The sequence below is a fragment of the Leuciscus leuciscus genome, assembly GCF_965113295.1.
Source record: "Leuciscus leuciscus genome assembly, chromosome: 14".
Classification (NCBI taxonomy): domain Eukaryota; kingdom Metazoa; phylum Chordata; class Actinopteri; order Cypriniformes; family Leuciscidae; genus Leuciscus; species Leuciscus leuciscus.
Genome location: NC_138738.1, coordinates 12,494,869 through 12,515,203, shown reverse-complemented (window position 1 = coordinate 12,515,203; position 20,335 = coordinate 12,494,869). Strand labels below are relative to the sequence as shown.

Below are 20,335 nucleotides of genomic sequence, written 5' to 3'. Positions count from 1 at the left end.
TCAATATGTATCGAAAAAAATGTATTTTGACAACACTATAAATTGCACTTAGTTTATTATTTCAGATGTTTTTTTTAAAAGACTACACTTAAAAAATATATATATTGTATATAAAACTCAACCTGCCAAAGTGGCTAGTAGTAGTGACTGTGTTACTCGCCACTGCTGAAATCCACCCGCATTTGGCGGGTTGGCGGGTGTCAATGTCAAGCCCTGCCCTTTACGGATCAAAACGTTCATAAAGAGATTTTAAAATAAATCCATATGAATTGAGCGGTTTAATTCGAGTCTTCTGAAGAGCACGATCACTTTAGACTTGTTTTTAATTTAGATTACGGCTCCGTACCATGAGTAGCAGGAGTAATGATATGACGCAGCGCATGCCGCCTGATAATAGGCTACTGAGCTGGGGACTATTATCAGGTGCTGCGTCATATCATTACGCCTGCTGGACTCATGGTACTGCAGCAAAGTTTCTTGATTATTACGCAGGAATGAGAGTATAGTTCCTAGCCATATCAGCCTAGAAAATCACAACTTTTCATTTTCCGTCGGTCTTAGTACATGATGCAACTACAGAAGAGTCAAGTTTTAAATAGGAAAAATATCGAAACTCTTTGTTAATTTTTTTGAGAGTGATGCTAATGGTCTTGTCCGGTTCAATTCATTATGCTAAGCTATGCTAAAAGTGGGACCCCCAGACCCGGAGATCGGCTGAATGGATTCGAAAACGGTAAAACTCAACTGTTTAACTCTGGGGGAGTTGTAAAATTAGCCTATTTCCAAAAAAAGTGGAGTATCCCTTTAAAGCTACAAAATGCTGGCGTGACACAAAAATGAACCTCATTGTTCTCACGCGTAAAACAAGCATGCTTGAGCATATATAATCGTGTATACGTTCATGTACATGTGGATAAAGGCCTAAATTAAATCTGTTCATTATTTAAACGCGATCGTGTCTTTTCAGAAGACTTGGATTAAAATCCTTGATTCATGTAGATTTATTTTACGATACATTTTTGGACCGGCAGAGTTTTGGGTGAATAGAAATCGCTCATATTTCATTAAAAATATCTTTATTTGTGTTCCGAAGATGAACAGAAGTCTTACGGGTTTGGAACAGCATGAGAGTGAGTAATTTTTGAGTGAACTAACCCTAACATATCCATCTTAACACAGTAACAATAATTACACAGTAATGAACCAACAGTGTGAGTTTAGGGGCGGGACTATCTGTTTCTCTGACCAATAGAAGATGAGAAGAATGTTGATGTTTGTACATATCTTATGTACAAACAAAACCTTTCCACACAGATCACACAAGTAATTAGTCTGAAGTGTGTAGGTAGTTCATCACGTAGGTTACTTATTTTTATAGACTGTAATGTGAGTACAGGTTGCGTAATGTGCATCTGTAGGTTGCGTTATACGTGTGTAGGATGTGTGATTTATTCATAGGTTGTGTGCATGTTTGGGTGTGTGTATGTGTATCTAGGCTGAATGCTTGTTATTTGCATTTTTTTCACCTCCATAAATAACTACGCAGAGAATCATAGTTCAGATCACTCTTGCTTAATTTTGCATCATGTCAGTATTATAAGGCAACGTTTCACCATGACATGTAGATACCAACACCTTCTGTTCTTTGGACTGATGACAGAGTTGAAAATGGTTGAACAGCTGAACTCTACATTGAACATGCATTCGAACTGTCAATAGTGTAGTGAAATTTTAAAGCACAACTCACACAGAAGTTACTTTTAAACCAAGCAGCAGTCTGTGAGGTTCCCATTGCAAAATCTGCGTGGGGAAAGTTCTCAATAGTGTGGATTTCTATTGAAATAACTGGATTTTGTCCACGAAAATTCATCAAACAACTGTAAATGTGACCGCACCTGAAGTACATATCTTGACAAGCAAATTTTCCTGGCCCGACTTGGGACTTGGGCCAAAAATACTCCAGAAATTTCAAATATGAGGGCAAAGTTGCCTTTGTATGAAGTTTTTATTTTCTATTTGTTGATTTAAATTTGATCTGTAAGCGTAAAATATAGTTTGTGTTTATATATTGATATGACATTATTTGAAGTATGAATCGAATTGAATATGAACGTGTTTGACAGATGATATAAGTAGTTAGATTAAATATGCCCTTATAAAAACAAAATCAATTCCATGGGGTTAATATTGTAGATAGCTTCAGAACTAATAGACTTGGACTACAAGCCATAATAGTTTTGATTTCATAAGGGGCTTTAACATTTAATATTTACTCAATATTTCATTCTTTCACACTGTGGTGTTTGTGCTCAAGGCTAAGCTGCAACAAATCACGCTTTTTTGTTTTTTGTCCACGCTTGCTTGTTGCCATAGCAACAAAAGCTACCCGTGCTGCCAATGCTACCGATGTAAAATGTAAAGAATTGCTCCAAAGCTCTTTGAAATAAATATCCATCTTGTGTCTCCCTATTTATTTTTTTCCCCAGTCTTTGCTTCTCTTTCTTTTTCGTTCTCATAAACTATCTTTCTCATTTCTTTAACAGGTGCCTATCCTCGACTATCTTTGAGCTTCAAGCTAAAAAGAAACATTGGCTACTTCATCCTGCAGACCTACATGCCCTCAATCCTGATCACCATCCTGTCCTGGGTCTCCTTCTGGATCAACTATGATGCCTCAGCTGCCAGAGTGGCATTAGGTATGCTATTTATTCATTAGCATGTCCTGTATGCATCTGACAGGATGTATGTCCTCTGTCGTTTCCACTCTGGAAGTGCATGCTTTATTTAACAGCACATTGTTGGATGTTCCAATAACTAGAACGCCAACATTCAGTATTCTGTTTGAATTGTAACTTTTTCTATACACACTCCAGGTCTCCTCAGAGTCCTCACCCTCCCTTTGGTTTACTTTTTCTTGGATCTTGCCTCCAGACAAACACTGGCACACACTAGCTCAGACACATACACAGACAGATATTGTAGGGGCGCATGCATCATTTAACAAGGAACAGGGTAGACCCAGGTAGCCACAAACCCATTGCTTTCGACACACTACAGCGACTGCTCACAGAGAGAGACAGTTCTCAGTGTGTGTCTTCGCTCTGATGTTGTTATTCCAGAATGAGGAGTGACACAGTTTGCCCGAAAAGCTACAGAACCTCTCCAGCTGCAGTGAGTCGCAGGACACAAAAGCTGTGTTTCAAAACCCTGCATAAACAGCCTTTTAAGGCATCTCATAGGCACTCTCCCATTGCGAAATTTTGTCAAAATTTTAAGGAATCTTTTTGCAAAAAACTGAGAATTTACTGTTTACATTGATGTAGTATAAAATATTTGTGTCTCCTGTGCGCTTCATGTAAGGAGTGCTTTATGTGTGACTGCTATATTTTTTAGTAGCGAGACAGGTTACAAAAACAGTGTGGCTTTTCAAGCTACTTTTTGAGTTGCAAAATAATATTGTAATAATTTTTCAGTAGTTTTGAAAAGTAATGATATCCATTTTTATATGTAGAATTATATACATACACTACCGTTCCAAAGTTTGGGGTCAGTACGTTTTTTTCTTTTTTCTTTAGAAATTAAAATTCAGCAAGAATGGATTAAATTGATCAAAAGCAGCAGTAAAGACTTTTACATTGTCACAAAAAAAATCCTGTTGTTATTCATCAAAGAATCCTGAAAAAAAAATGTATCACGTTTCCACAAAAATATTGAGAAGCACGACTGTTTTGAACATTGATAATAATATTGAGACAAAAATTCCCTTGATTACCAAATCAGCATATTAGAATGATTTCAGGAGGATCATGTGGCACTGAAGACTGGATTAATGCAACTGAAGACTGGATTAATGCAAAATTAAATTAAAGCATTTCTATCACAGTAATAAATTTCATTTTAAAATGTATGAATATAGAAACTAATTTAAATTGTAATAATATTTTTTTAAATCTTACCGATCCCTACTTTTGAACGGTGTATATATAGTATAATTTAAGAATAACATATGTATCACTGTGATTTACCACACTATCAAAATAGCTTTTATGTTGTTGACTACTTTTTATTATTTGCTTGTAGTATTGCTTACCACCTTTTACCAGAAGCTATAGCTGAATTACTTTAAGCAGATTGTTCCATTTCAGTCAGGATGCTGCCCAGAAGACAGCAGGGCAGCTCACTTGGTTGTGAAACAGAGCTACTGTGAGCGCCTTTTAAACCAAATTTCAGTCTCACTGCCTCCAGCCTACTCACTGCCTGTGTGGACACCAGACTAGTGGCGAATGAGCTCAGATTTACAAAAGCTTCTACTGTAGAGTCTTTCATGCATGTACCAAATTATCAACTGTGCATTTTTAAATCACAGAGATAGATCACAGAGTGCAGTACAATATCTTTGTAATTACATGTTTAATGTGCGTGAGAGTGTGTTTGTTCATGCACCCAGGTGCAGCTCTTTGAGATGGATGTGATATGTTGGATATGGGCCTTCTTTAGGGAAATTGTCCTCATTAACCATGTTAAGCGGAGAAATGAGAACACTTTACACTGGGAGGGAAGAGTCTCCTGGGTCCCCCACACATATACCACCCATCTCACCTGCCTCTACGCATCATTATAAGGCCCCCCACCCCCTCTATCTATTTTGTAGCGCTCTCTCTCTCTCTTTCTTTTCTTCTTTTCTTTGTCTTTTTCTGCTGTCCTCCCACAGCCAGGCAGACAAATGAAAACAAAGGGATCAATGTAGCTAGAAAACAATTACATTTAACTTCCATTTCAATCCCAAGGCATGCTGCAGCACAGATGAATCTCTGGCTTAAATGCCTCTGTCTCGCCACTTCCCACTGCCTCGCTGACTCCATCCATTCCCTGCATCCACATCCGGCCGGCCCCAGCCTTATATCTCGCACTGCATTACTGCAGCACACTTAAGGACTTCCTTTCATTTCAGAAAGGAAGTTATCAAATGATGCAAGAAGCAAACATATTGAATGATGTGGATGATGTTTCAATGGTGTCTTCCGATTGTTTTGCTGACGCGGACAGGCATGTAGATCTATTCTGGGGAGATTATTGTAAGATCTCAAGATGGGTTAATGACTAAAGCACATTATGAGTTACATTTATAATACTTTTGCATTGAGTCTGGCTCCATTCTGTCATGTAACAGCTGCTTATTATGATTCATTCAATTCCCATTTGATAAAATCATGTCCCATCCTTCCTTTTGTTAAAAAAGGACATGCAATGAAGCAGCTGCCCAAAGATTTGACCAAGATGGCTACTGAGTTTACTGGCTTGCCTTAAAGGAATAGTTCTGTCATCATTTACTCACCTCATGTCATTCTAAGCCTATGTGACCTTTTTATGCATGGAATTTAAAATGAGAATTTTTAGTGCAGTTACAAAGAATGGATCATTTACAATGAATAGAATTAAAAAGAATCCAAATGCGCCATAAAAATATCATACCAGATCATATCTTATCAGATCTATTCTAAGTCTTCTGAAATCGCACTAGATTTATGTGGTGAAGTCAGATTCTTAAACAAACCATTCAGAAAGGTATTTACACTTTATCAACAGATTGACTGAACAGATTGGACTCAAAAGAAGAACTAAATTATGTGTTGCTCCTCCTTGCATAAACTCTCATGAAAACACCTGTGGATGCCAGGGCTGGTGTCAAGATTTCACATAAACGTAATATAGAAGTAATTTTAACCACTTTTATAATGATATTTTTTGTCATTTTGGATATTGACCATCTTCAGTTTCATTGTATTGAAAAGAGTGGCCATGATGTTCTTCAAAAATTCACCTTTTGTACAACTGGTTTGGTACATAAAAAGATAAAGTTTTCATTTTGGGGTGAACTATTCCTTTAAAGGAACTTTGACTAAACTCATCTGGCCAAAGTGCTTGAAAGAACTCTGATATAGATCTTGAGTGTTTGCCGATGTTGTGCATTTCACTTTCAAAAGTCTAACTCAAAAGAACGACATCCCACACTATTCACTGCAGACAGGTCTGTGTGAAGGTATGTTTGTTCTGGTTAGGTAACTCCTCTGCGCTGAACTCTCTGTGCTGAGCTGAGTTTGATCCTCCCTTGCTGTGACCTGGTCATTGCACAAATCAATGCAATGTGCTCCGTGTGCAGCCCTCTCTTCTTCGCACCAGAATGCTGCTTTTGAGTTTATGTAAGCTAGGACAGGCATCCATCTGCCCACACATGTCCTCTCTCACTCTGGGGACTCAGGCCTTTACAGTGAACACACAGTGGGAGTGAAGTGCCAACCATTTTCTTTGATCTCTATGGATGTTAAATTGTATTCTACGTTCTAATATTCAACTCTAGTAATAAAGCTTGTGAATAAAAGGTCTGAAAGACTAGACATGCTAATTTTAGTTGAACGTGTGCAGTTCTATGACAGCTCACATTTTCACTGGAAAATTGTTGATGCTCTGTACACTTAATTCTGTCAGCTTATGAATTTTTGACAGACTGGTCATTTAATAGAGAGCAGCTATTCCCAACCAATCAGTACCAATTCTTCAGCAGTAGGTAGAATGTAAAATTATTTTATTAAAATAAAATAATAAATAGTAATAAAATAAAAATGTATATAATACTTTATTTGTTTGATTATTCATTCATTTATGGGTCAGTAATTTTTTTTTATTCAGCAAGGATGAATTAAATTGATCAAAAGTGACAGCAAAGACATTTACAATAAAACAAAATTACCCCCATAAAAAAGATAGCAAAATAATTTTTCAAATAAATTCTGTTTGATTCATCAAAGCATCCTAAAAATATGACACTTAAGACTGGCACAATGGCTGCTGAAAATTCAAATATAATATAATAGAATAGATTTTTTTTATTTTAAATTGTAATGTCACAATATTACTGTTTTTATTGTTGTTGTTTTTTTGACAAAATAAATGTAGCCTTGATGAGCATAAGAAAAAAATATATATTTTTAAGTCTTTTGTGTAGCTCCATTAACACATTCTGCTCATTTATAAAGCAATAACCAAAACAAGCTGTGTATAAATTGTTTAGATGAATTATGTACAGTATGTAGCCTATATAAAGACATCAGACAAATGTAGTGCATGTCTTTACTCGACTAATGATGCTATAGGCCTATTGATATCCACTGCAATGAAAAATTTACCAATTCCTTCTTTTTTTTTTTTTTGGTCGATGAGGGACTACTTGAGACTTACTGATGGGGCTGTGGGGATACATAAAACGAAATAGGTTGGGGAACACTGCTAGAATATGCATAATGTCTGTCAAAATCCATGAAAAGAATGTTCACCTCATAATCCTGAACAGAAATCACTTTATTCCGTGGAAAACCTGTTCACTGCAGCATTAGGGTGAACACTAAATTATTAAAGCCATTTAAATAGTCAAGAGACAAGAGAAAATAAGAAAAGCATGTACATTCTTTTAAAATTCCCTGCCTGAGATGTTCTGGCCAGTCAGAGTCACGGTCGCAAAGTGCCTGGATTGTAATTCCTGGAATTGTGCTAAATGTAACTTTAAATGTTAATGTGATGCTGCTCAGGGTAGAAACTAGGACGTGGCTGCTTTGCAGTCAGTCGACAAGACCCTTTTCTCGTTAACGAGGTAAAGGCATTCCTTAGGGATTGCGAATGTGACGGAGACAAGGCCCCCTGTAAAGCACACTGCCTTGCACTAATTACACTTTAATTAGAGTAAAAACCCAAAGTAACAGTGTATAACTTTTGTGCTCGAGATCTAAGCTAAGATCTGGCTTGTCATAGTCAGGATGGACATCACTTTCTCTGTGGAGAGATCTTCAAGTAGTTTTTCTATGTGATTTGGGACAGAAGTTGGCAGTTTGTTTGAGAAATTAGCTCATCTATGATGAAGTCTTGCTGTGTTTGTTGTGGAAGAGGTTGGTTCTTTGCAGGGCAACAGAAATATTGACAGTTCCATTTCTTGCTCCAGTCAGGCATATTCACACTTTAGTCCCATCACGGCTACAGCAGAGTCAGCAACAAACATACTGATTTGAGTGGCAGCGTTAACCGGGAGCCGATGTTCGTAAAGCAGATTTATGTCTGTTTGCAGAAAGGTAAAACTACCAAATATGCAGAGCAGAGGCTGAAAGAAATCCCCACAAGTGTTAAAGGGATAGTTCATCTAAAAATGTTTTAATTCTGTCACCCAGTTACTTTCTTTTTCAGATCACAAAAAAAAGAAGATATTTTGATGAATTTTGGGGTAAACAGCTCAGAATCTTATTTGATTGTTTGAAAAAACGAAAAAAAAACGTGTTTTATCCTCAAATATGCCTTTGACGTTATATGCCACACTGACAGTGATTTTTTTTGTTTCTACATCAAGGCTATTCATAAGGAAAAATCTCGATAAGTTACATCAAGATACGAGTATGTCGCAACTAGATCCACTTTCAGACAGCACGTCCTCAGACCGCCCACAGTCTGTTCGCTGACCATCTGACTGATACATATTGCTCAAAAAACTGGAAAGCACTTTCTCAATCTGGCAAGCTCCAATCTGATTGGCTGACTTCACACAAGTTGTGGGGGTGCAAGCTTAGAGGGATTTTTATCAGTCTGCCTGGAAAGTCATGTTTACAAGGTTGATAAAAGTGCTTTTGACAATAAAATAATCACTGGATTTGACAAAGTTTGTCAGGTTAGTGGCATCAAATTAAAAAATATATATATTCAAAATATATGTAGATGTACAACCAAGTTAAACTGTGTCCTATGGAAGCTTGTTTAAATAACGAAAACATTTTAAAAGGTAATTGCGACTTTATATCTCGCAATTCTGATATGAGATATAAACTCACAATTGCGAGATATAAACTCGCAATTGCGTGTTATAAATCTCGAGTTTATAACTCGCAATTCTGACTTTATAACACGCAATTGTCTATACACATTTTCTGCTGTTTTTAGTGTCTCCACAAACATTTTATAACTACATCCTTTTTCATGCCAGTTTATTATTGTGGTATAGTCTATTTCAGAAGAAAAAAACCTCTTATCTACGACCATCATTTCCCAAAATTCACTACACATGGATGCCATCACTTGAGAGAACTCTGAATAATGGCAGATTGCTGGTGTTTAGAAGAAGTTTGGAAAAATAATGGAGATATTTTATAGAGTAGGAGTTTGAACAGTATATTTGTATTATCTTCTACGTGTGTGTGCTTGTTTGTACATATTTGAGTGGGTGTTTGAGCAGTTGGAGTATCGCTCCTCTTTGAACTGGCAGTAATACTGACTCAGGATTGACTCACAGAATAAACAGAATAGAGTATCACAGCATAGAATCAAGAAAATGCATAGAAAATAGAAAAATGCTATTGACCTTTCTATTTATATAATATAATCTATAATATAAGACATTCTTTTAAATATGAATAGCATGTGGGAAAGCTTGGAGAAAGGGAGGAAGACAGAGGGAAGAAAAAACAACAACAGTGCTGGGCTATTCTCTTCAGCTGTGGCCAAGTTGATCAGTCATGCTGTTTTATACCTTGTATGTTATTCTTGATTTCTCAGTTCTGGCCTCTGTACAAATGAATCCAATCTAATCAGCTAATTAGGTCAGAACTCACATAATGTATAATATACAAAAGGGTGCAGTGTTGCGGCTTTGTAGTGGCGATTAAAGGTTCAGAGACTGTCAGTTAAGGGATAAAACAGCATTTTATTTAGTATTGCAATCAATTATGAAGGTAACCAGGCTACTGCCATCATAAGTGGATTATTCAAAGCTAGATTTGACAGTGTTGTGGTTGTGTAATTCCGTTTACTAAGCAGGGCTCGGATCTGGCATTTTAAACATTGTGACAGCACTCAATCTGTAGCACCCATTCTCAGAGTCCAGATTCATGGTGGGCGTTGGAACAGAAGTGTCAACTGAGAGCGCTTTCATCCCTGGCTGAGTCCTTCCCTGAAATTTCAGTCAGTGTGTTCTGCCTTCCATCAGCATGTACTTTCAAATTGCTTACACTGAGACATACTGTCTGTGTAAACCTTAAAGTTTGCTTCCTAGACCATACATTGTGACTGGTTAAAGGGATAGTTCGCCCGAAAATGAAAATTCTGTTATTATTTACTAACCCTCATGTCATATGATGTTCTTTTTTCTGTAACAAAAAAATTATTTTTTATTTTTGGTGAATTATTAAAATGATATTTTAAAATTAACACTTTCCCTGCCAGCATTTTTTTTTTTTTTTTTTGCCAGCCAGCGCCAACATTTTTGACCATTTTCACAAAACTGTCATGGCCCCCTGAATATTTTGTTAAATTAATATATAAGAAAAGAAAGAACAGAGCCTGTGCCTTTAAAAAAAAAAGAAAAAAAAAGGAAAAGAAACCATTTTATTTTAGCTTTATGCATTCTATTTTTTCTTTTCTTTTTTTATCCACACTTGAATGTGGGTAAGTTTCATTTAAAAAAAGCAACAAAAATGCACAAAAAGCTGAGAAAATCTCATTTTTGTCAAACACTTTATCTGGATCGGATTCAGAACGATGATCCAAACATACTGTAGATCGAGTCCATCAACACCCCCAAAGCTTTTACAGTCATATACCTCTTTGTGGGTTCAGCATTTCATTCTTTAATGTTGATTTATATGCTGTTGAAGGTTTGATGATCACATTAGCCTACATGTGTGTAAGCAATCTTCTATCGCTTGTTTCTTTTTTCTGCAGCAAAACTGGCAAGTACAACAATAAATAAACAATTTCAATATGAAAATGTTAAGTAAAGGTAGTTAAAAAAAAAATCTCATCAATGGTTGGGAAAGGGTTAATATAACTTAAATATAAATATTTCCCATACAGGTATTACCACTGTGCTGACCATGACCACCATCAACACCCACCTGAGAGAAACACTCCCGAAGATCCCGTATGTCAAAGCCATAGACATGTATCTGATGGGCTGCTTCGTCTTTGTCTTCTTGGCTCTGCTGGAATATGCTTTCGTCAACTATATTTTCTTTGGACGAGGGCCTCAGATGCAGAAGAAATTGGCTGAGAAAGCTGAGAAAGCCAATAACGACCGCAGCAAGTATGACGGCAACAAGGTAAAAGTCATTTTATCTGTCACGATGCCAATGTGAAGAATGACTGTTTTGTGTGCTAAAGAATTGAGTGTTAGATTTTCTTTATCTTTTTTTTAAATAAAAGGTTGTGGTATGGTAGTACTGGGGGAAACAATACAAAGGCATGAAACAGGAAAAAAACTAGAATGTGATGTTTCTAAGTAACTGTAATAAAGTTTTAGACTTCTTTGAGTTGTACAGTGTTCTTTCCTACTTTGACACCTGGAAAATGCTGCACTTCTTTCACTTTATTCACTTTATTTATTTAGGTCATTCCCAGTCCTGATGAATGTCAGTATTCCTCCTGCAAATGTTTAATTCTGGAATATTGTGTCAGAAATATGGTCACTGACATTTGCGTGTGAATAGCTACGCAACGACAGCAATGTCCTGAAATATGTGTCATTTTTTCCTTGAATCAAAAGACAAATTCCAGACTCAAGTTGAGATTTTTGAGGTTAAAGCATTTGTGCTGAAGCTCAGATGGAGGACAAACTCTTGTTTGTGCTTTTCTGACCAGTCTGTTCAAGAGGGAGGCAACTGCAAGCCATCATCTGTTAAACAGTCCAATCAGGTACAAGGCCACCGTCACTCACAAGGGGTGAGTGTGTGTATTGCTGGCTGTTTTGTCAACGTTTGTAAGCTTCGTCCTGAAATCCTCCTAGCAACAGTGTCCCTCTCATTTAGTGCAAAATAGTGTTTCTCAACTGGTGGGTCGTCGGTCTGTTTCAAAGCAGCGAAAAAATAGGCTTATATTAACTTTTAAAGGGGAGGAGAAAATGCTTCCCATATGTTTTATTATTAATGTTCAAGGCTGAGTGTTCAATCAGACACTATTATATTAATCACTTGGTAGAATATAGCCAGATTAGATGGATCTATCTTTTTACTGTAGAGCATGAAACCATCAAAATGCAAGAAATATTACTATTGTCATATATACATTTTTACATCATTTTAATTTATTTAAAATTTTGCTTATTCAGTTCATGTAATGCTAATAAATTACAACATTTGATTGTAGAGACATTTAATTTTGTACAGTATTTTTGGACTTGATGTCGCAACTTGATGTCCAATGTAAAATCTATGTTCTGATTCGAAACTAGTTGAGAACCACTGTTCTTTTGTGCCATCTTGCATTTTTCTTTCTCCATATGTAATGGTGTGATTTCTGGTCCATTCATTCATTCGGTTAAAAATTCTGGTTCAGTACACACCATCTCTTAACACAACTATATACCGTACTCGACCTCTATAGCTGTTTTCTCATTTGCCCCATCACAAACACTGATCAGGATTATGAAGTGAGCTGTAATGATATTTTTGCAAGAATGTATTTCTGAATTATTTATTACTGCAGAGACTCAGAGGTAGCAGTAAATAAACAATATATCATGGAGGGACCTCCTCTTGAGAAATAACCTGAGCTTGTTGTTCAGCAAAATAGCAATTACTTCTGTCATTTAGCAATGGGAGGTTTTTTTTCCTCCTGTTTCATACTGTTATTTTAATTAATTAACTAGAGGAAAAAAAGATTTCGATTTTTTTTCACTCATGACTTGTAAGGACTCATTTCACTCAAACACTTTTGTTACGTGTTTTTTTTTTGGGGGGGGGGGGGGTTTGTTGTTGTTGTTTACAGTGTTGTTTTCTATTTTTGAAATCAGCTAGAGTGTGTATTGTGGATGTAAATTTGTGTGTTTATTTCCTTTTGCTGTTTCCACATGTGTATGTGCCATTTAATAAACACACTTTTTTTGTTGTTGATAAAAATAGGAATGTGACAAATATATTGCTTTTTTAGGCTACGTCTACATTAATCCGGATACATTTGAAAATGGCGTTTTCGTTTCAAAACGCTCTCCGTCCACACTAGCGTTTAAGCGTTTTCCAAATGTTTCTTATCCACACTGAAACGTCCGAAAACGCTAAATTCACCTTACTGCGCATGTGTAAAACCTCATAAAAGCTCACTGAGATTATATAGATGGAACGGACATCATAAAGTTCTCATGCTATTCTTTTGGCAGGATCATTTTATTTAGCAAAATATCTCACCATTCACTGATACTCACCATTATATGTCATTAACATTAACAGTCATTATATGTCATTAACATTAACAGTGTCACTCACCATTATATGTTTGGTCTAAAACGCAACTGCTCTCATGTTTTATCACAGGACAGCAATTGTGATTACATTTTCTGTCATCTTTCCAGGACTGTATTATGAAGAGTGAACAAAGAAACATATCTTTAGCAACAGTGTGAAAGTCAATAGCACATCACAGGCACAATAGAGGTATAAACGTACATCTATCGGTTCAAAATGCGTCACACGACTAAACATGCGTCATCGTTTACAAATACCTCCGCTTTCACAGTCCACGCTACTACACGAAACGACATTGTCAAATTTATCCACTTGGGAAAGCGTTTTCAAAAAGCTCAGTTTTCCCAGGACAAAAACGCTGTCTCAGTGTGGATGGAAGGCCAAACCAGAGGGAAAAAAAAACGAAGAAAAAAACGTGTAGACAAGGCCTAAGGACTCCCACATATCACCTAGGTTACATTAAAGTATCACACCAGGTCCTTATATATGATAACTTTTGCTTCCTAATATGATTCTTGTAAGGTTAACAACTTGCCCAACTTGTTCTTATTTACACTGGCTCAGATTCAGCTCATTAACAAAACTGCCATTTATAACCTAAATATGATTTGACATTGCAATTGTACAACCTTATACAGAATATTGCTTTTTGAAATGTGTGGCTTGTTTAGAGCATCTCATTGTCATATTGTTATTGCAATGATGCATTAGCATGTTGATGATTTATAGTACCATTGATTATAAAATGAGTTCTGTTGGATTCTGTATGTTGTACTGGAGAACAGCACTTCAGCAGTAACTCATGTCTGTGTCATGTGTCTATGGCAGTGCTTTACATATACAGTATACCATTATTATTATTTATTTTCTTGTGAGCATTCCAATGTAGTGGATACATAATGTAACTGACATGTAAATCATGGCCACATAAATCTAGTTGTCTGTCATTTATGTGCAAAGAACTGTTTTGAAGAATATAGCACACTTGACTCTTCGCATTGAAGGCTCTTTCATTCTTTATGTATGTCATGTGAATGCCTGCATTGTAGCTTGTCTAACATGCCTAACTAACCACAAAATCCTCACTTTTCATAAACCATTTTCCCTTACAAAAAAAAAATACATTGGCTTTGATAATGTCTAAGTAGTTTAGAGGGTTTTACTGAGTAATTTACTTTTTAAATTCACTGTTTAAAGATTTTTTTGGACCCTGTATGAAATAATAGTCAGAAAAGTCTGTAACATTTTACAAAAAGGTTTCATTAGTTAATATTAGTTAACTACTTAAGTTAACATGAACTAAGAATGAACAATACTCCTACAGCATTGATTAATCTCACTTAGTTCATTTCAACATTTACTAATACTTTTTTCTAAATTAAAAGTTGTGTTTGTTAACATTAGTTAATGCACTGTGAACTAACATGAAAACAATGAACAACTGTATTTTTATTTACTAACATTAAATAAAAACTGTAACAAATGTATTGCTCATTGTTAGTTCATGTTAATACATTACATAAACTAGTGTTAACAAATGAGACCTTATTGTAAAGTGTTACTGAAAAATCAAATAGCTTTTTAAATGGAATAGTTTATTGAACCCATCTACATCATTTCGATATGTGTTTTCGTTGAGTATCATACTTAATAGTAGGCTTTATAGAGGAAGAAAAACGTGGTAACCAGGATTGTCTCTGCTTGCAGGTGGATTCCCAGGGAAATATCCTTCTGACCACCCTGGAGATCCACAATGAGGTGGCCGGGAACGAGATCACCACCAGCGTCAGCGAAGCCCGGAACTCCACTTCAATGGTGTTCGATAACTCAGGGATCCAGTATCGCAAACAGAGCACAGCGCGGCCCGAGGGCCGCCACAGCATGGAGAGGAACGTGCAGTCGAAGAAACCGCGGCTACGCAGACGCTCTTCCCAGCTCAAAATCAAAATCCCTGACCTCACAGACGTGAACGCCATCGATCGATGGTCACGGATAATATTTCCCGCTGCTTTCTCTCTTTTCAATTTGATCTACTGGCTGTATTATGTGAATTAGGCCTCAGACGTCAATGGGTTTTTTTCGCCCCATCACAATTTTTTCATGTTGCCAAGTGGAAAATTATACTTATTTTTTTCTTTGCTCTGACGTACTTAAGGGACGTACTTCCACGCCATATAAACCGAGGTTTTTCTACATTTGAACCCTTGTGATGTTGAGAAGGGTTCCGATGGAATGCTACCTGCACTAAAACTCTCATCATACGCCCATGCTCACATAAAGTACATGTGTACAAAAAAAAAAAAAAAACATTCCCATTCACATATACACAAAATCAGTTTTCTAAAGACTATCTCTGTACATACATTGCAATTTTTGAAGCCACGGGACTTCCGCATGATGCACTCGGAGCTGTCTTTAATTTGTACATGTTGATATGTTATTACGATTGAGAGATGCTAATTGCAAATGTTTCATGCCAATGAATCTTTATTGTCGGAGCGCAGGTGATTAATATTAAAAGAAGATTACATTGTTGTGGAAATGCAATATAACAAGGTCAAATCACGTCTTCAGTTTCAGAGCTTGCTACGTAAACATCAGCTGTTCTAAACATTGCCGTTATGATCTTATTTAGACAACGTTTGTATATAATCATGTTATGATATGCTTTTGGAACATGATTTCCATCCGCCTTGGGTTGATATGATTATACGCCACTTTTTGCAATCATTATGTAAAGTGCTTCAGTACATGTAAGATAAGATAATAATTGTACACTTATCTCATTTCAAGGATATCAAAAATGAGGACAAAGAACAAAACAACAAAAAAACACTGCAAATGTGGAATATTTAAATCAGGGCCTGCAAAGGATTTCCATGATGCCATCATGAATATCAAGCATAAGTAAACAGACAATCCTAGCATTGTGTTTTTCTTTTTTTTTCTTTTTTTTTTGATGTGTAGCAATTACTGTATGATTTTCAAGTGAGAGTGGGTTTGTGTGTTTTATTCTCCTCCGTTTTTTAAAGAATGCCTGAGTCATTTCCGATATCATTGTAGGCCTTATGTAAACATCGTATGGCCCTTTTACAACACATCACTTTATTTTATTTCCTTTCCGGTTAGGGTTATTTAAGGGTAATTTTATTTAAGGTAAATGGACAAGCTCCTAATGCATTTGAGGGAATTGTATGTTGTCATCAATACACAACTTGTCTCAGGTTCTCTTCCAACATGAAAATGGTCTGTGTTTTTCTGATTGCCAGTATTCACATCATATTTGTTGTGATTCATTTGTATTATATCCTTGTGTACAGCAACAATGATTACATAGCAGATTTAGACAGCATGATATTGTTTGCATTTAGAGATTCTACACTGATTGTATCTGATTTTGTTTTGGCAGATTTCTTTACCATCGGTCATATGCACTTACTCTATTTCAGGGGCCGAAAACTGCTGTCTGGTTAGAGAGTCATGTTGTATACTCATGCTTGCAAACCATCTAAATATATTTATAAATCTCTTTAAAATATCCCGTATGTGCTGTTGACAAGCCATTCCAACAGGTTGCTTTGCAGTTGCATTGTGTCAGTAGATGCTCATTAATTCTTTAATTACTTTTCTTCCCTCTTCTATTGTATGTTGTAAATATATATCCCACAATCCACATGTGACCCATTTCTTTCTTTCTTTCTTTCTTTTTTTCTAATATTCACTTTTGAGGTTTTATTCTGTACAGTCCACCTCACAAATGACCAGATCTCTATTTATGAAATGTGTTTAAATTATTAGATAAATGAGGAGTGAATGTCCAGAGGACAATATGAGGAAATGGAATAAATTTTACTCTTTCAAATAATTGGTTTTGCCTTATTTCAAATTATAATGAGGTGCTTTTAATATATTTTAATTATTGTCATTATCAACATCATGCATAATTCGATCTGCTCCATCATTTCAAGTCATTTTTGACATATAAACACATTTTGAATTGTAAGCACTAAATAAGAAGGAAAATATAATGCTCTTTTTTTAAATATAGAGTACATATTTAAACAAGTTTAAGATTTTAGCGATATGCTCTTCTCTTTAGTAAATTTTTCTAGTTATAACTGACGAGCTGCACTGTAAAAAAATATATGATCAATATGTTATAACAACATATGTTTTTACATTGCTTTAACTCATCAAAATAAGTTGAGCAATTTTCTACTTTTTTTATGTTACACAAGATTCAACTAATTTTTTAAAGTCAGTTTATTGCAATTTAAGTTTAAATGACGATGACTTGTTCACAAGCTTTATTGACATTTTTCAGGGTTGAAACTAGAAACCTACAAAAGGGATAATACATTTCAGTAATTTGTACTCTTATCTTTCAACAAACCTTCATATGTTCATTCTTGGCTTTTTTCGTGCTGTAACAAGTAAAGAGGACAAAATGACGGCCATGCGCGATCAGTGATCACTTAGAGCGTCTAAACGGCATTTATTGTTTGGGTTTAGTAATGGAACTGAAAACTGAGAATGTCGCGTTTCTCCACAAACAGCTCATTACGCCTTTTGACTCAAATGCGAGCATCACATTTTAAGTTATAGCTATTTTTTTACGCCATTAAAAACCTTGGTCAATACAGCATCAATTCATCTTTGGAACGACAGATAGTGTCCTTGAGTCCTTGAGTGTAATAATGAGTCCTCCACAATGGCCACTGGCCAGAGGGATTTTGAGCCATTTCTCTTCCAGAACAGCCCAGGTCACTATGTGATGCTGGTGGAGGAAATTGTTTTCTGACTTGCTCCTCCAAAATACCCTAAAGTGGCTCCAAAATATTTGGATCTGGTGACTGTGCAGGCCATGGGAGATGTTCAACTTCACTTTCATGTTCATCAAACCAATCTGTCACAAGTCTTGCTGTGTACTGTATACTGGTGCATTATCATGCTGATACACGCACCTCTTTCTTCAGGGTACAGTATTTGAACCATTAGGTGCAAATGTTCCTCCAGAATGGTTCGGTAGTCTTTGAAAGTGACGCCCCCATCAAGCACAGAAGGAAATGCCATGATATTGCAGCCCAAACCATTTCTGATCCTGCCCCGTGCTTCACTCTGGGTGTTAACCCTCTTTGGGGCTTCTCCACACCGTAACTATGGGAAAGACAGTGAAGGTGGACTCATCACTGTAGTTTTACACCGATTTACACTGTTGGCATCAATGAAACTGACATTTGCCATTGGCACGAATGACCAAAGGTTTGGGTATAACAGCCTGACCATGAATATTGACTCTGTGGAGCTCTCGACTAACAGTTTTGGTGGAAACAGGAGAGTTGAGGTGCGCATTTAATTCTTCAGTGAGTTGGGCAGCTGTGGTTTTATGATTTTTGGATTCAATCCGGGTTTGTACATCCCTTTCAGACAACTTCCTCTTGTGTCGACAGTTACTCCTGTTGGATGTGGTTCGTCCTACGTGACGGTATGCTGACATTACTCTGGATACCATAGCTCTCGATACTCCACAAAGACTTGCTGTCCTGGTCACAGATGAGCCAGCGAGACGTGCACCAACAATTTGTTCTCTTTTGAACTCTGATGTGTCTCCCATTCTGTTGTGTGGATTGCAATATTTTATGTACAGCTGTGCTATTAATTAAACTTTCACACTGTTCTTACTGATGGATTGTAAAATCAGTGAAGATTAGCCAACATAGGTGTGCATAGGTGTGAAACCTCCAACACTATATTGGCCAGCGTTTCAGTTTCATTGTCCAACCCCTGTATATTTATCACAATAATCACAACAGACTTTATCAGGTGTTTTTGGGAGGGCATATTGGACAAGTTTGCAAAACCTGAGCACAACACTCCATCATGCATCCAATTTAATAGTAATGCAAAAGCAGTATTAGGGGAATAATAACTCTGAATACAAACTCCAGCTTATTGTATTGGGTTTGAACAGTGTTAGGAATAGATACAGTATTTGAGATTAGAACAGCAGGAACTGGAGGGAAAAAAAAGAAGGGAAAGCAAAACAAAATAAAAATCATCAGGACATTGTTTAAAAAACAAAACATTTTAGTCAATAAAAACATCAAACTCAATCTTACATTCCAAACCAGACGATTGTGCTGTATACCAGAAACCCTCCCCCATCTGCAGGCTGAGTTTAACACAAAGGGCTAGGCATCATAAAGATGACTAATGTTACTGGCACATGTGACTGGTGTCATTTCATATATGTATTAATCAGCAGTGGTGGTGGTGGTGAGATCATGTCTTGCCAATGTAGCTGAATAAGTTCTCAACACAAGTGATTCATCAGTTCACCATCAGTCATTTGAAAGACACAGCGATGAGGAAAGCTCTAGATTGATATTTCTGTATGTTTCATGATTGTTTTAATTTTCCTGACATATTGGGGAACAACCAATTTGACTGCTATCGGTTGCCTTAAAATCACATGTATCAAAGTGCTTAATGTCAACTGTCTTTTAGTTTAATAACACAAAGTCTACTAATTGGCAATCAACACAATATGACTCAACGTGAAAAAGCCTCAAATGCAATTGAATCTCAGTTAAACTTACTTTTCACCTACTGGATGTATTATTTAATTTTCTTTATTTGCAGCATGTCTGTCATGATTCCTGTCTTATGTTGACCTTGTCTTGTGTGGACTTTTATGTTGATTAGTTGATTAGTTCATGATTGTTCCCCTTGTGTGTCTTGTTCACCTATCTCCCCTTGAGTGTATATATACCCAAGTGTTTCTCATGTTCTTTGTCAGGTGTTGTCCTTCTGTGGATGTTATGTGTGCGCTTGTTGTCAGTTTTCCTTGCCCATGTCTGCATTTATCAGTTTTGCCTGTATATTTACTGATGTTTGTTTGAATAAAATGTTTGCTGCATCTGGATCCCACTCTCGTTCCTCTGAAATAGCCACCGTTACAATGTCTGTATGTATAACACTTTGAAAAATTAATCCTAACATACATTGTCCTTAATGAAGTCCTAAAATTCAGAGCTAGTTTTCATGTTGGATCACTTATGGCTAAGCAAGCA

The 20,335-nt window shown here is 36.4% G+C and overlaps 1 protein-coding gene across 5 annotated transcripts in view; it reads left to right on the top strand.

Moving 5' to 3' along the window:
* Positions 1-15,541, top strand: part of gabrb3 (gamma-aminobutyric acid type A receptor subunit beta3) — a 65,857-nt gene extending 50,316 nt beyond the window's left edge. For 2 of the 5 annotated variants that reach the window (XM_082137259.1, XM_082137261.1), the window contains 4 exons: positions 2,544-2,696; positions 10,882-11,126; positions 11,665-11,745; positions 14,970-15,541. In XM_082137259.1, the coding sequence (XP_081993385.1) occupies positions 2,544-2,696; positions 10,882-11,126; positions 11,665-11,745; positions 14,970-15,317 (827 nt within the window). In that variant the 3' untranslated portion in view covers positions 15,318-15,541. The remainder of the gene's footprint in view (positions 1-2,543; positions 2,697-10,881; positions 11,127-11,664; positions 11,746-14,969) is intronic. The other 3 variants (XM_082137262.1, XM_082137263.1, XM_082137260.1) reach the window with 2 other exon arrangements.
* The last annotated feature ends 4,794 nt before the right edge of the window (positions 15,542-20,335 follow it).